The sequence below is a fragment of the Lynx canadensis genome, chromosome A1 (genome assembly GCF_007474595.2).
Source record: "Lynx canadensis isolate LIC74 chromosome A1, mLynCan4.pri.v2, whole genome shotgun sequence".
NCBI classification, from domain to species: Eukaryota; Metazoa; Chordata; class Mammalia; order Carnivora; family Felidae; genus Lynx; species Lynx canadensis.
In genome coordinates, this window is record NC_044303.2 from 143,456,889 (window position 1) to 143,473,520 (window position 16,632).

A 16,632-nucleotide genomic window follows, 5' to 3' on the forward strand; every position below is an offset into this window, starting at 1 on the left:
ACTGTTAACAAGAAAGTTAGTCTGTCTATCCTTTGAAACTTTGAAGCCAGGCACTAACTAAGTTCTCTTCCCTAGCTATGAAAGTCCCAGAAGGCATCTTCTTCTAATGTAACAATCTAAGACTGTTTGTCTGTATTGGGACTCTGTTGTTTAATGTAGCCATCTTCATGATTTACTTTATTTAGCTGGATCTTCTGGACAACTTACTGTAACTTCTATGTGCATACTTTCTGCTTCACCTTGAACCTTTATATTATGAGGGAGACTGCTTCTCTCCTTAAACCTTATGAAAGTCAACCTCTGGTAGCTTCAGACTGCTCTTATGCAGCTTCCTTATGTCTCTCAGCCTTCAAAGAATTAAAAAGAGTTAGGGCTTTGTCTGGATTTAGGCTTTGGCTTAAGTGAATGTTGTGACTGGTTTGATCTACTCAGGCCACTAAAAGTTTTCTGTATATCAGTAAGGCTATTTTGCTTATCATTGGTGTGTTCACTGGAATAGTGCTTTTAATTTCCTTTATTAAGTCTTTCTTTACATTCACAAGTTGGCTAACTGAGAGGTCACTCTTGGTGTTCATCATGCCTTCTTGATTAAGCTTAATCATTTCTTGCATTTGATTTAAAGTGAGAGACATGTGACTGTGTTCATTTGAACACCCTGAAGCCATTGTAGGGCTATTAATTAGGGTAATTTCTGTATTGATGTGTCTCGGAATAGGGAGGCCTGAGGAGAGGCAGAAAGTTGGGGGATTGGCCAGTTGGGAGAGCACTCAGAACATACAACATTTATCAGTTCTGTTCACCATCTTGTGTGGGTGTGGTTCATGGTGCCCCAAAACAATTACAGTAACATCCAAAAGTGCTGATCACAGATCACCTAACAAAGATAATAATAATGAAAAACCTTGAAATGTGAAAATTACCAAAATATGACCGACATGAAGTACATGCTGTTGTAAAAATGGCACTGATAGACTTGAATGATACGGGAGTGCCACAAACCTTGAATTTGTTAAAAGCAAAAATACCTGAAGTATAGTGAAGGGAAGCACAATAAATAAAAGAGGTATGCCTATAGTGCTAATTGATCTAATAGTAAATGAGAGGGAAAATTTTTGATTAAAGAAAATTTAGGGGCGTGGGGGTGGCTCACTTGGTTGAGTGTCCGATTTCGGCTTTGGTCATGATACCCTGTTCGTGGGTTTGAGCCCCATGTCAGGCCATGTGGTGACAGCTCAGAGTCTGGAGCCTGCTTCAGATTCTGTGTCTCCTTCTCTCTCTGTCCCTCCCCTGCTCATGATCTGTCTCTCAAAAAATAAAATAAAACCTTAAAAAAAAAATAGATCTGCCATTGTCTGTATAACTACAGAGACTTTTAACCTCATGTTATTGTTCATTTTTTCTTGTGTCTCTGTTTTAATGTTGTGTACGTGAACACAAGCAAGATGCTGCCCCTCTGTTTTCATGAATGGCACAATAGACGACAGTTAACCAAGTTTACATTCCATCGTCAAGTGTGATTCTCCCATTAGTTCACTATTTATTTATTTATTTATTTATTTATATTATTTTTAAAATTTTACATCCAAATTAGTTAGCATATAGTGCAACAATGGTTTCAGGAGTAGATTCCTTAATGCCCCTTACCCATTTAGCCCATGCTCCCTCCCATACCCTCTCCAGTAACCCTGTGTTCTCCATATTTATGAGTCTCTTATACTTTGTCCCCCTCCCTGTTTTTATATTACTTTTGCTTCCCTTCCCTTAGGTTCATCTGTTTTGTCTCTTAAAGTCCTCATATGAGTGAAGTCATATGTTATTTGTCTTTCTCTGACTAATTTCACTTAGCATAATGTCCTCCAGTTCCATCCACGTAGTTGCAAATGGCAAGATTCATTCTTTTTGATTGCCGAGTACTACTCCATTTGTGTGTGTGTGTGTGTGTGTGTGTGTGTGTGTGTGTGTGTGTATGTATACACACCACATCTTTTTTTTATCCATTCATCCATCGATGGACATTTGGGCTTTTTCCATACTTCGGTTATTGTTGATAGTGCTGCTATAAAAATGGGGGTGCATGTGTCCCTTCGAAACAGCACACCTGTATCCCTTGGATAAATGCCTAGTAGTGCAATTGCTGGGTCATAGGGTAGTTCTCTTTTTAGTTTTTTGAGGAACTTCCATACTGTTTTCCAGAGTGGCTACACCAGTTTGCATTGCCGCCAACAATGCAAAAGAGATCCTCTTTCTCCACATCCTTGCCAACATCTGTTGTTGCCTGAGTTGTTAATGTTAGCCATTAGTTAGCTTTTTGATGGGTCATTAATATCTTCAAATCCAGTAGTCTCATCATTACCCCTCAAAATCGTCAGTGAAAGGTTTGATCTTAAATGGAAGAGGCTGAATCCACTATCCTGCCTTGAATTCCATTTGTAATTATGGTGGAGTAAATAGATCCTGCATGTTTCTGAGTTTGGGAAATTCGTTTTATCTTGGTTGAACTGGAGATTTTATTCTGGTAATTCAAGAGGATAACTGGGCAAAAGTTTGTTTTTCTCACAAGGAAGATCTTTTTGAAGAAGATCATGACTTTGAGAAGGTCCACTTGTGGAAAGTTGAGTTACTGGAATACTCTTTAGCTGAGATCTAAATTCCTCTGGCATTCACCTTCAACTTGCTCTGTGAACAGCCTCTCAGCCTTGTTACCATCAGCCGGCCCTGCCGCTCACTTATGCTTCTGCCTCATGTTGTTAATATGGGTATGTATATTAAGGTGTTACAGAAGCAGAGTTTCTCAAACTTTGGTGTGCAGCTCAACACATGACAGTCTTAACTAAAATGCAGATTCTGATTCTGTGGATCTGGAGTAGCCCCTGGGGTTCTGTATTCCTAAAAAGTTTGCACATGATGCTGGTGTTGCTAGTCACAGAGCATATTTTGAGTACCAAGGTACTAAATGACCATCATTTAAATATGATTATTTAGCTAAGTTGACTCTGCCAACTAAAAATTAAAGAGGGCGAATTGACCACAGACAACATTCTTTATTCCTATTCCATAGATGGTTTCACTGCTCATTGGAATGTGCTGCATTTACAGACTCAGTGTGATGCTCTTTTCCCTAGTGTGTACCTTGTAGGTAGACTTCAGGGAACATAACACTTGGTTACCTCATTCATCCTACCCAGAATTCTCATCTGAAATGCTTTTATTCACATGATTTCTCAAGTCTGGGCTGCTCTCCTTCACCTACCCAGCACTTCCCATCCTTCAAGACCCAGTTCAAATCCTAGCTTTAGAACACCTTTTCCAGCTGCTCTAGCCTCCTCTATCTAATCCATCTTTTCTCTAAAATTTTACTGTCTTTAATAATCAGTATTTTACTTTTATATCTGTTGCTTTGCTTCCCTATTTAGATTTTAGACTTAAAAAAAATTTTTTTTTAATGTTTATTTTTGAGAGAGACAGCACGAGCAGGGGAGGGGCACAAAGAGAGACACAATCCCTGGCAGCCTTCAGGCTCTGAGCTGTCAGCACAGAGTCCAATGCCGGGCTTGAACCCATGAACTGTGAGATGATGACCTGAGCCAAAGTCGGACGGACACTCAACCGACTGAGCCATTCAGGCGCTCCTAGATTTTAGACCTCTTAAAGATAGTTTATCTTGGATGTTGTACATCCCCTATATGACCTCTCCTCTTGCATATCTAAAACAATTTGGATATAGTGTCTCTGAATCTGTTAATCATTGTCTCTAAAAACTTGTCTCTCTTCCTTTGTTTGTCTCAATTAGTGTCAGAAGCCTAGTAGTCTTTGCCCAAGTACTGTTGATTTTTATTTCCAAAGCATTTCTTGAATCTTGTTTTTCTCTACCCCAAAACGTAAGCTTCCACCAACTTTCATGGACTCATCTAGGAGCCTGTGAACTGATCCCTCTGCATGCACACTGGTGCCCCCTTCCAATATTTTCTCATTGTCGTTGTATAACTCAAGGCTAGCCGGGTCTGTTAGTGTCTCCAGAATTCTTCCATTGTGTTCTCCCCTTCTATTCTCCAGTTTGTTAACCATGTGTTATGGTATGTGTGGACGTTCCTCTCTGTCTTTCTGACTCAGTCTTCCCTTCCCACTTTGTCTAGTTTGTCTTTTCATCATTCAGAGCACAGATAAGGTTCTTTTACCTGGGAAAGTATTCCCTGATATTTTCTTGTAACCAGAGAGGTCTTGAGAGGGAAAAATAATACAAAAAACCTTTAATGATAGCTCTTCGCTTTCAGCATAAAGCAAGATCCCACTTGGCCTGGCTTCTTTCCACATCTTTAAATCATTTATATATTATCAGTTTAATTTTTTTAATGTTTGTTTACTTTTGAGGTGGGGAGGGGCAGAGAGAGAGGGAGATACAGAATCTGAAACAAGTTCCAGGCTTACTGTCAGCACAAAGCCCGACGCGGGGCTCAAACTTGGGAACCACAGATTATGACCTGAGCCAAAATTGAATGCTTCAGTTACTCAGCCACCTAGGTGCCCCATATATGTTACCGGTTTAGTCACTGATATCTGAGTTGATTCTTTTTGTTCTAGTTGACTTATATTAAAACAAACTAACAAAACCAAACAAGTAAAAACTACTTGTTAACAAAGCAGAAAAAGACATTGATCTGATCACCTTATGAAATAATAGGACTTAGAGATGAAAATCAGTGTTAATACGTTATTATGAATTTATTTTTAAATCTTTTTTTTGTTGTTTTACTTTAAAAATAAGCACACATACGGTGAAATACAAAATTATCTTTAGGGGTATTTTCGTGGCTCAGTTGGTTGAGTATCCAACTTGATTTTGGCTTTCTGTCTCTTAAAAAAAAAAGGTTTGTATCAGTTAAAAATTAATAGGCTTTGCTTTATATCAACTTTAAGTTTACTGAAAAATTGAGCAGAAAATAGAGTTCTCATTTATTCCCCTCCTGTCCACAGTCTCCCCTGTTATTAAAGTGCATAGTTTACATTAGAGTTCATTCTTTGTGTTATGCAATTCTGATAAGTGCAGAATGTCTGTATCTACCATTACAATATTATACTGAAAGAACAGTTTCGCTGCTCTGAAAATACCATGTTTCCCTTATTCATTCATTGGGGTGTGCTACATCTCCAACTCCTGGCAACTAGTGATTATTATTATTATTATTTTTTTTTTACTGTCTCCATGTTTTGCTTTTTCCAGAATGTCATGTAATTGGAATCAGACAATATGTAGCCTTTTCAGATTGACTTCTTGTCACTTACCAGTATGTATCTAAGGTTCCTCCCTGTCTTTGTAGTTTGACAGCTCATTTTTTTAAATTGTTGAATGAGTATTCCAGTATATGGATGTATCGCAGTTTGTTTATCCATTTACTTATTGGAAGATACCTCTTGCTTCCAAGTTTCCATTTATGAATAAAGCTCCTATAATACTTATGTGCAGGTTTTGTTTGGATTTAGGTTTTCATCTCATTTTGGTAAATATCAAGGAGCAGGATTGCTGGATTATATGGTGAGAATATATTTAGTTTTCTAAGAAAGAAATACCATGCTACCACTTAACAAAGGAAAGCTAAAGTAGCTATATTAATGTGAAGTAGGTATATTAATTTGAGACAAAGCAGACTTTGGAGCAAGGAAAATTATGAAGGATCAAGAGAATTACATAATAATGAAAGGGTTAATTCTCTAAGAAGATCTAATAATCCTTGATGTGCACATGCCTAAAAACAGATGATAAGAATACATTACCACCAGCAGTGAGTGGGAATTCTGATTGCTCTACCTCCTTGCCAATATTTGGTGTTGTCAGATCTGTAGTGGCATCTCACTGGTCTAATTTGTAGATCCCAAATGATAGTATGATATTGAACATCTCCTCTGCTTACCTGACATCTGTATATCTTATTTGATGAGATATCTTCAGATCTTTTTTTTTTTTTAAGATTTTTTTATTTTTTAATTTGGAAGTTCTTTTTTAGTTTATTTATTTTGAGAGAGACAGAGGCAATGTGAGTAGAGGAGGGCAGAGAGAGGGAGACAGAGAATCCCAAGCAGGCTCTGTAGTGTCAGCACAGAGCCCAAAATGGGTCTTGAACCCACAAACTGTGAGATCATGACCTGAGCTGAAACCAAGAGTCAGACACTTAACCACCTCAGCCGCCCAGGTGCCCTGAGATGTTTTCAGATCTTTTGCTCATTTTTAAATTGGGTTGCCTTTTTTTTTTTTTTTTTTTTTTAGTTTGGGATATGACCTTTATTGAGCTTATCCACTGGAGTGGAAATAATGTCTGTACGAAACCAATGTTTGTTACTATAACTTCTGCATCACAATTAAAATCCAAACAGTTTTTTAAAAACAATCAACTCAATCAAAACCCACTACTTCAGAATCAGTAGCTTCTTTGAAACCCCAGTGACACTTAAATATGGATGGTTAAGACTCGAATGCAGAAATTTGGTTGGTTGGAAAGCGAATTAAACTTCCAACTTGCTCAATACAAAAAGGCAAAATTGTGTTTTCACAGAGATACAGTCCACTGGAATCACCAACACTGGACAGCTATTAAGAGTATTTAGAGTCCTGAGATAAGAATATTTAGAGTCCTGAGATAATAAGGAATCCAGGCATCCTTGAAACAGTCTTCTGTTGTCCTTTCTTCCCAATCAGAGATATGTGGATGTGTGGAATGACACCACCACCAGCAATTGTAGCTTTGATGAGAGAATTCCTCATCTCCACGAATAACAAGTTGCAAGTGATGAGGGGTAATACACTTTACCTTCAAGTCTTTTGATGGATTTCCTGCCAATTCAGGTACCACCTTTGTCTTCGCCTTTCCGGAATCCTTCCCAGCCTTACCATCTCAAATTCTGCTCAAGCTCAAACAAGGCAGAGAAAAGATTAGTCAGATAGCCAGGGAGATCCCACCTCCTACTTCATCGCACCACTATTCAAACTGCTGGGTTGCTTTCATAATGTTGAGTTTGGGAGGTTTTTTTTGTATATTTTGCATAACAGTGTTTTATCAGAAATGTATTCTGCAAGCGTTTTCTCCCAGTCTGTAGCTTGTGTTTTCATTCTTTTGTATGTCTTTTGTAGAAGTTACTAGTTTTAGCAAAGTCTAGCTTAATAATTTTTTTCTTCATGGATTGTGCTTTTAGTGTTATGTCTAAAACATCGGTCAAACCCAAGGTCACCAAGATTTTCTCCTATTTTCTAGGAGTTTTATAGTTTTGCATGGTCCATTTTGCATTAATTTTTGTGCAAGGTATAAGGTCCACCCCCTTTTTTGCATGTGCATGCCCATTTGTTTCTGTACCATTTGTTGAAAAGACTCTTCTTCATTGAATTGCCTTTGCTCCTTTGTCAAAAGTTTACTGGACTGTGGGTTTGTTTTGGACTCTCCTCTGTTGATGTGTTTTCATTACCACACTGTCTTGATTACTGTAGCTTTCTAGTGACTAATGAAGTTGTATAGTGTCAGTTCTCTGACTTTGTTTTTTAATATTGGGTTGGCTGTTCTGGGTCTTTTGCCTTTCTGTATAAACTGCAGAATTGGCGTATTAATGTCTGCAAAATAACTTGATGATACTTTCATTGGCATTGCATTTAGTCTATAGATCAAGATGGAAAGAACTGACATCTTGACAACAGTAATCTTCCAATCCATATATGTGGAATATTTTTCCATTTGTCTTGATCTTTGATTTCCTTAATCAAAGTTGTGTAACTTTGCTCATACAGATCTTGTGCATTGATTGATATGTATTTCATTTTTTTTATTTCTAATGTAAATGATATGTGGAAGGTTTTGTGTTTTGTGGGATTTTTTGTTTTTGTTTTGTCTCATCCTTTGGATTTTCTACACAGCAATGTCATCCACATAAAGACAGTTGTTTCTTCCCAATCTGTATGCCTTTTATTTCTTTCCTTAATTGCATTAGCTAGGACTGCCAGTACAATGTTAAATAGGAATGATGCGCGGGGACATCCTTGCCTTGTCCCTTAAGGGAAAGCATCTAGTTTATCACAGTTAAAAATGTTAGCTCTAGGTTTTTTGTTGTTCTTTATCAAGTAAAGGAAGTTTCCCTATATTCCTAGTATGCTAGTGGTGTTTTTCATGAATGGTGTTGGGTTTTTTCCACTACTTTTCCTGCATCTATTGATGTCATATGATTTTTTTTTCTTTAGACTGTAATGTGATGGGTTACATTGATTTGTTTTTGTTTTTGTTTTTGTTTTTCAATGTTTGTTTATTTTTGGGACAGAGAGAGACAGAGCATGAACGGGGGAGGGGCAGAGAGAGAGAGGGAGACACAGAATCGGAAACAGGCTCCAGGCTCTGAGCCATCAGCCCAGAGCCTGACTCGGGGCTCGAACTCACGGACCGCGAGATCGTGACCTGGCTGAAGTCGGACGCTTAACCGACTGCGCCACCCAGGTGCCCCTGATTTGTTTTTTTAAAATGTTGAACCGTCTTGCATACCTGTAATAAATTACATTTGGTTGTAATATATAATCTTCTTATAGAGTGTTGGATATACCTCCCTAATACTTTGTTGAGGATTTTTGCATCTACATTCATAAGCAATGTTGATCTATAGTTTTCTCGTATTGTTTTGGTTGGGAGAATTTACCAGTGAACCTGTCTGGACTTGCTTGGTATTTTCTAATTTGGAAGGTTACTGATTATAAATTCAACTTCTTGAGTACATAATAGGCCTATGCTGATTATCTATTGTTGGGTGTGAGTTTTATTAGAGTGTATCTTATAAGGAATTCATCCATTTCACCTAGGTTGTTGAATTTGTGGGCATAGAGATCTTCTTAATATTCCTTTTAAAGTTCATGGCAGCAGTAGTTATGTCCATTTTTCTAGTAACTGTTTTCTTTTTCTTTGCTAACCTTGATAAAGGTTTATCAACTTTATTGATGTTTTCAAAGAACCAGAGTTTTTTTGTTCATTGTTCTCTATTGATTTCCCCGTTTTAATTTCACTGATTTAAACTCTAAATTTTATTCTTATGTACTCTTAAAATTATAATTTGCTTTTTTGGTTTTCTAAGGTGAAGGCTTAGATTATTGGATTTAGACTTTTGTAATATATGCATTCGGTGCTATAAACTTTCGTCTAAGCACCTTTAATGCATCCCAGAATTTTTGATAAATTGTTTTCATTTAGTTAAAAATATTTTAAAATTTCTCTTGACTTTCTTTGATCCAGCTACTGTTTAAAATTATGTTCTTTGGGGCACCTGGGTGGCTCAGTTGGTTAAGCGTCCGACTTCGGCTCAGGTCATGATCTCACGGTCCATGAGTTCGAGCCCCGCTAGGGCTCTGTGCTGGCAGCTCAGAGCCTGGAGCCTGCTTCGGATTCTGTGTCTCCCTCTCTCTCTGACCCTCCCCCGTTTATGCTCTGTCTCTCTGCCTCAAAAATAAATAAACATTAAAAAAATATATGTTCTTTAATTTCCAGGTGTTTTAGGGATTTCCAGCAATATTTCTGTTAGTGATTTCTAGCTTAATTTCATTTTAGTCTGACAGCATACTTCATGTGACTTCTTTCAAATTTGTTACGGTGTGTTTTAGGCCCAGAATGTGATCTGTCTTGGTAAATGTTCCATGTGAGCTCAAGAAGAATATGTTGGATGAAGTAGTTAATAGATGTCAATTATGTCCAGTTGATTCATGGTGCTGTTGAGTTCACCTATATCCTTACTGATTTTCTGACTGTTGGCTCTGTCCATTATTGATAAAGGGGTCTTGAAGTCTCCCAAGTATCATAGCCTTGTAGTTCTATCCAATCTCCTTTTTCTGATAATTTTCCTTACTCCAAGGTCTGCTTTGTCGAAAGTAATATAACTACTGCAACTTTCTTTTGATTAGTGTTAGCATGGTATGTTTTTATCACCTTAACCTATCTGTGTGTGTATTTAAAGTGAGTTTCTTCTATACAACATATAGTTGGATCTTGTTTTTATATTCACCTGACAGTGTCTTTTAATTGGTGTATTTTAAACATCAATGTTTAAAATTATTATTGATACAGTTGGAGTAATATCTATCCTGTTACTATTTTCTGTTTATTGCCATGTTGTTTTTTTCTTTTATCCATCTTCCACTCTTTGAGCATTCTGGTATTAATTAAGCATCATATATTCTGGTTTTTTATCAATTAGTATATCCTCAATTTAGCATATCTGTGATACTTTTTTAAACTTTTTTTAGTGCTTGCATTCAATTTTGGGATATACATTTGCAATACTAACCAAGCTTTCTTTCAAATAGTGCTGTTGCACTTCATATTGTAGCGCAGGTTCCTGGTAACAAGGTGTTCCCAGTTCTTCCCTCCTGTCCCTTTTAACATTTCTGTCGGGGTTTTTTTTTTTTTTTAATTTATCTTATTAATGCATAAGATGTAATTGCTGGATATATTATGGCTACTATTTTGAGCAAACTATTATCTGTTAGTTGCCTGGAGCCTGCTTTGGATTCTGTGTGTGTGTCTCTGTCCTTCTGCTCACACTCTCTCAAAATAAATAAAAAAAAAAAAAAAAAAGAGAGTTGGATGCTTAACCAACTGAGCTACCTAGGTACCCCAAAGGTATTTTTTCATTTTATTTCCTTTTGATTCTTAGTATTTCCAACTCTCCGCTTACATTTCATATGTTCATTCTTGCATATTGTCTGGCTTTCCATTAGTTCCCTTAGCATATCAGTTATAGTTTCAATTCCCAGTCTGATAGTTCCCATATCCCTGCTATACCTGCATATGGTCTTGATGCTTGCTTTATCTCTTCAAACTGTACTTCTAATATGCCCTGTAATTTTGTTTTTCTAAATTTTTTAAATGTTTGTTAATTTTTGAGAGAGAGAGTCAGGTGAGGAGCAGAGAGATGGGGAGAGACAGAATCTGAAGCAGGCTCCACATTCTGAGCTGTTTGCACAGAGCCCGACTTGGGGCTTGAACCCACAAACCGTGAGATTGTGATCTGAGCCAAAGTCAGACACTTAATTGACTGAGTCACCCAGGTGTTCCTTCCCTAGTTAGTTCTTAAATAAAAACCTAAGGTATGAAATTTTTTTGGTTTTATTCTCCTTTTACATGGGAGGTCTGCTGATGCAACGGTAAGGAATTAGGGGAAGTGCTAATCACAGACTTATGAATACTTTTTAACCTGTCTGTACCCTGGGACTATTACTCTCACAAGTGCTCCTCAGTATCCCACTTCTCAACCCCCACTCCTTAGTGAGACAGGAGTTGAGCATTTCTCTTCCCTAGGTCATTTAGGGTCTGGTGAAACCCTAGTACATAAGGCTATGGTAAAATAGTTTTTCTTGAGGACAGGCCTTGTTAAGATGGAATGATCCCTGAGCATATTGCAGAATGGCCACACTACTCATTCTCTGCCAGAAACACAAGGGTTTTGGCCAGTCTTCATTTAGAATCTGGTAGAACTCAGGGAGGTAAAACAAAGAAAGTGTAGGGGCACCTGGGTGGTTCAGTCAGTTAAGTATCCAGCTTCAGCTCAGGTCATGATCTCCTCATTCCCAAGTTCAGCCCCCTTCTCCCCCCCCCCCCCCCAACCATCTGAGTCTGCTTCGGGTTCTGTGTCTCCGTCTGTCTGTGCCCCTCCCCTGCTCACGCTCTGTCTCTGTCTCTCTCAAAATTAAAATAAACATTTTAAAAAATTAAAGTTTATGTTTTTGTTTTTGTTTTTTTTTAAAGTAATCTCTACACCTAACATGGGGCTCAAATCCATAACCCTGAGATCAGGAGTCACACGCTCCTCCAATGAGTCAGCCAGATGCCTCCAAGCCTAATTTTAGTTCTTGTAGTAACTTTAGTTACTGTGCTAAGTGATGCCAAGAAGGCCCAGGCAGATAAAGGGAATGAAGAAGTGGAAGGGCAAAACAGGCACAATGGAGAATGAGAGAGGGCCTGTGCTAGTCCTGGAAATTGAAGTTAGGATTTTCTTCTGCTGTCCACTACTGGTGTAACTCTGCACAGTAGTCAGTCTTTGTGGAGTGAGTAGTCTAGAAAGCTGTGTAGCCTGAGGCTCTGCAATTGTAAATGGGATCAATTCCTTGATTGCTCTTTCTCCTTCATCATTGTTTAGATATACAACCAGTTTCTGTACATTGATTTTATATCCTGCGACTTTGCTGAATTCATGTATTGGTTCTAGCAGGTTTTGGGTGGACTCTTCTGGGTTTTCCACATAGAGTATCATGTCTTCTGCGAAGTGTGAAAGTTTGACTTCCTCCTTGATGATTTGGATGCCTTTTATTTCTTTGTGTTGCCTGATTGCTGAGACTAAGACTTCCAATACTATGTTGAATAACAGTGGCGAGTGTGGACATCCCTGTGGTGTAGCTGACCTTAGGGGAAAGTTCTGTTTTTCCCCCATTGAGGATGATACTAGTGGTGGGTCTTTTGTATATGGCTTTTATGATCTGGAGGTATGATCCTTCTATCCCTACTTTATCAGCAGTTTTTGTCAAGAAAGCTTGCTGGGTTTTATCAAATGCTCACTCTCTATTGAGAGAATCATATGGTTCTTAACCTTTTTTAAAATTAATGTGGTGTATCACATTGATGTGCAGATACCGAACCATCCCTGCATTCCAGGAATAGATCCCACTTGATTGTGGTGAATAATTCTTTTAGTGTATTATTGGATCTGTTTTGCTAGTATCTTGTTGAGAATTTTTGCATCCATGTTCATCAGTGAAGTTAGTCTGTATTTCCCCTTTTTAGTGAGGTCTTGGTCTGCATTTGAAATCAAGGTAATGCTGGCCTCCTAGAAATGAGTTTGGAAGCTTTCCTTCCATTTCTGTTTTTTGGAACAGCCTCAAAAGAATAGGTGTTAATTCCTCTTTAAATTTTTGGTAGAATTCCCCTGGGAAGCCATCTGGCCCTGAACTCTTGTTTGGAGATTTACTGATTCAGTTTCTTTACTGGTTATGGGTCTGTTCAAATTTTGTTTCTTCCTGTTTCAGTTTTGGTAGTTCATATGTTTCTAGGAATTTGTCCATTTCTTCTAGATTGCCTAATTTTTTGGCATATAATTGCTCATGATATTCTCTTACTATCATTTGTATTTCTGCAGTGTTGTTTGTGATCTCTCCTCTTTCATTCATGATTTTATTTATTGAGGTCCTTTCCTTTTTCTGTTGAATCAAACTGGGTAGGGTTTTATCAATTTTGTTAATTCTTTCAAAGAATCAGCTCCTGGTTTCATTGATGTGTTCTACTGGTTTTTGTTTTTGTTTTTGATATTGTTGATTTCTGCTCTAATCTTTATTACTTCTCTTTCTCTGCTCATTTTTTGGCTTTATTTGCTCTTCTTTTTCCAGTTTTTTTTTTACGTGTAAGGTTAGTTTGTGTATTTGAGACCTTTATTTCTTCTTTAGGAAGGCCTGGATTGCTATATACTTCCCTCTTAATGCCCACCTTTGCTGCATCCAAGAGGTTTTGGGCTGTCATGTTTTCATTTTCATTGGCTTCCATGTACTTTTTAATTTGCACTTTAATTTATTGGGTAACCCATTCATTCTTTAGTAGGATGTTCTTTAATCTTCAAGTATTCATGGTTTTTCCAAATTTTTTCTAGTGGTTAATTTCGAGTTTCACAGCGTTGTGGTCTGAAAATATGTAAGGTATGATCTCGATTTTTTTGTACTTGTTGAGGCTGATTTGTGTACCAGTATGTGATCTATTCTGGAGAATGTTCCATGTGTACTCAAAAAATGTGTATTCTGCTTTAGGATGAAATGCTCTGAATCTATCTCTTAAGTCCATCTGGTCCCATGTGTCATTCAAAGCCATTGTTTCGTTGTTGATTTTTTGCTTAGATGATATGTCCATTGTTGTAAGTGGAGTGTTGAAGTCCCCTATTGTTATTGTATTATTATCAATGAGTTTCTTTATTTTTATTTTATTAAAAACATTTTTTTTTTAATGTTTGTTATTGAGAGACAAAGAGACACAGAGCGTGAGCAGGGAAGGAGGAGAGAGAGGGGGAGACACAGAATCCGAAGCAGGCTCCAGGTTCTCAGCTGTCAGCACAGAGCCCGACGGAGGGCTCGAACTCGTGATCTGTAACATTATGACCTGAGCTGAAGTCAGTTGCCCAACGAGCTGAGCCACCCAGGTGCCCCACAATGAGTTTCTTTATGTTTGTGATTAATTGATTTATATATTTGGGTGCTTTGGCGTTGGGGGCATAAATATTTACAATTCTTAGATATTTTTGGTGGATAGGCCCCTTGTGATATAATGCCCTTCTTAATCTCTTGTTACAGTCTTTATTTAAAAATCTAGTTTGTCTGATGTAAATATGCCTATACCAGCTTTCTTTTGACAACCATTAGCGTGATAGCTGGGTCTCTATGCACTTTTAATCTACAGGTCTAAAATGAGTCTCTTTTAAACAGCTTGTTTTGTTATCCATTTTGATACCCTGTGTCTTTTCAGTGGAGCATTTAGTCCATTGACATTTAGGGTGAGTACTGAAAGATACGAATTTAGCACCATTGTGTTGCCTGTTGAGTTGGTGTTTCTGATGATGTTCTCTGGTGCTTTCTAGTCTTTGTTGCTTTTGGTCTTTTTTGTTTTGTCTTTTTTCGATTCAAAGCGTCCCCCTTAAAATTTCTTCTAGAGCTGGTTTAGTGGTCACAAACTCCTTTAGTTTTCATTTGGGAAACTTTTGCTCTCTCTGTTTTGAATGACAGTCTTGCTGGATTAAGAATTCTTGGCTGTGTATTTTTCCGATTCAGCACGTTGAATACATCCTGCCACTCCTGTTTTTGTCCTGCCAAGTTTCTGTGGATAGGTCTGCTGTGAACCTGATCTGTCTTCTTTATAGTTTAAGGACTTTTTTTTCCCTTGCTGCTTTCATAATTCTTTCTTTGTGTATTTTGGAAATTTGACTATGATATGCCTTGTTGATTGTCATTTTTTGTTGAATCTAGTGGGAGTTCTATGTACTTCTTGGATTTTGACATCTGTGTCCTTCTCCAGATTAGGAAAGTTTTCCGGTATAATTTGCTCACATAAACCTTCTGCCCCTTTTTGTCTCTCTTCATCTTCTGGGACCCCTATGGTTCAGATGTTACTCCTTTTTAATGAGTCACTGAGTTCTCTAATTCTTACATTGTGCTATCAAAAGTTAATTTGGGAATGTTCCAAACTGGGAGGAGGAGCAGAGTGGCAAGGAGATTTGGGGAAATTAGTAAATAATATTGCCAGGGGTTGATAACTAACTACTGTGTATATTAGCAATGAAAAACATTTTTTTAATTTATTTTTGAGCGAGAGAGAGCGAGCAAGTGGGAGATGGACAGAAAGAGCATGAGGCAGAAGATTCCAAGCAGGCTCTTTGCTGACCGCAGAGTGTGATTCAGGGCTCAAACTCACTAACTGCAAAATCAGGAAGGACCTGAGCCAAAATTGGATGCTTAACTGACTGAGCCATCCATGTGACTCCCCCAACTCCCATTTTTTTTTTTTCTTCATATAAAAACAGAGAAAGCTATGACATAGGTGGGGGAAAATTTTGTAAGGATATAAGCCTAGGTGGATAGATAGTATGGAGTCCCAGGAAATACAACAGGAATAATACTGAGAGCAGTATTGAAAAGCTGATTGAGACCATGGTCTTGAGTAGTAATACATCTTAGGGGCATGGAGATGAGTTATGAAAAGCTGAGAGCTTTTTTCAGAGAGTTTTTTTCAGTTATGAAAAACTGAGAGCAGTTTGAAAAGCTGATTGAGGCCATGGTCTTGAGTAGTAACACATCTTGGGGCATGGAGATGAGTTATGAAAAGCATTTAGTCCCTTTCGTTCCATCTGTGTTTCAATATTCCAGGGTCGTAAGATAAGAGAGAGAGTTAAAAGCAAATGTTTATAGGCTATTATAATCAGATTTCTTTATAATAAAACTTTCTTGTTCCACAGCTGTTGGATAAGCACAAGAATACAGAAAGCATGGTTGAGCTTCTGGACTTGTATCAAATGGAGGATGAAGCGTATAGCAGCCTTGCAGAAGCCACAACTGAACTATATCAGTATTTACTACAGCCGTTCCGAGACATGAGAGAACTTGCCATGCTACGGAGACAGCAGATAAAGGTATTTTTTTTTTTTTAACCTATACAGTAGCCTGCCTGTTTTATAGTCTCAGCCTGGCTGGCCATCCATCTTAATTATAAGAGGAGCTTTTTTTTTTTTTTTTTCCCTTCAATATATGAAATTTATTGTCAAATTGGTTTCCATACAACACCCAGTGCTCATCCCAAAAGGTGCCCTCCTCAATACCCGTCACCCACCCTCCCCTCCCTCCCACCCCCCATCAACCCTCAGTTTGTTCTCACTTTTTAACAGTCTCTTGTGCTTTGGCTCTCTCCCACTCTAACCTCTTTTTTTTTTTTTTTCCTTCCCCTCCCCCATGGGTTTCTGTTAAGTTTCTCAAGATCCACATAAGAGTGAAACCATATGGTATCTGTCTTTCTCTGTATGGCTTATTTCACTAAGCATCACATTCTCCAGTTCCATCCACGTTGCTACAAAAGGCCATATTTCATTCTTTCTCATTGCCACGTAGTA

The 16,632-nt window shown here is 37.9% G+C and overlaps 1 protein-coding gene and 1 pseudogene across 1 annotated transcript in view; one reads left to right on the forward strand and one right to left on the reverse strand.

Annotated features, from left to right (window-relative positions):
• The window catches only part of JMY (junction mediating and regulatory protein, p53 cofactor), a 105,407-nt gene that overhangs the window by 24,356 nt on the left and 64,419 nt on the right, over positions 1 to 16,632 (forward strand). The window contains exon 2 of the mRNA XM_030323683.1: positions 15,985 to 16,158. Within this exon, the coding sequence (XP_030179543.1) occupies positions 15,985 to 16,158 (174 nt within the window). The remainder of the gene's footprint in view (positions 1 to 15,984; positions 16,159 to 16,632) is intronic.
• Positions 1,485 to 2,660, reverse strand: LOC115513586 (annotated as a pseudogene).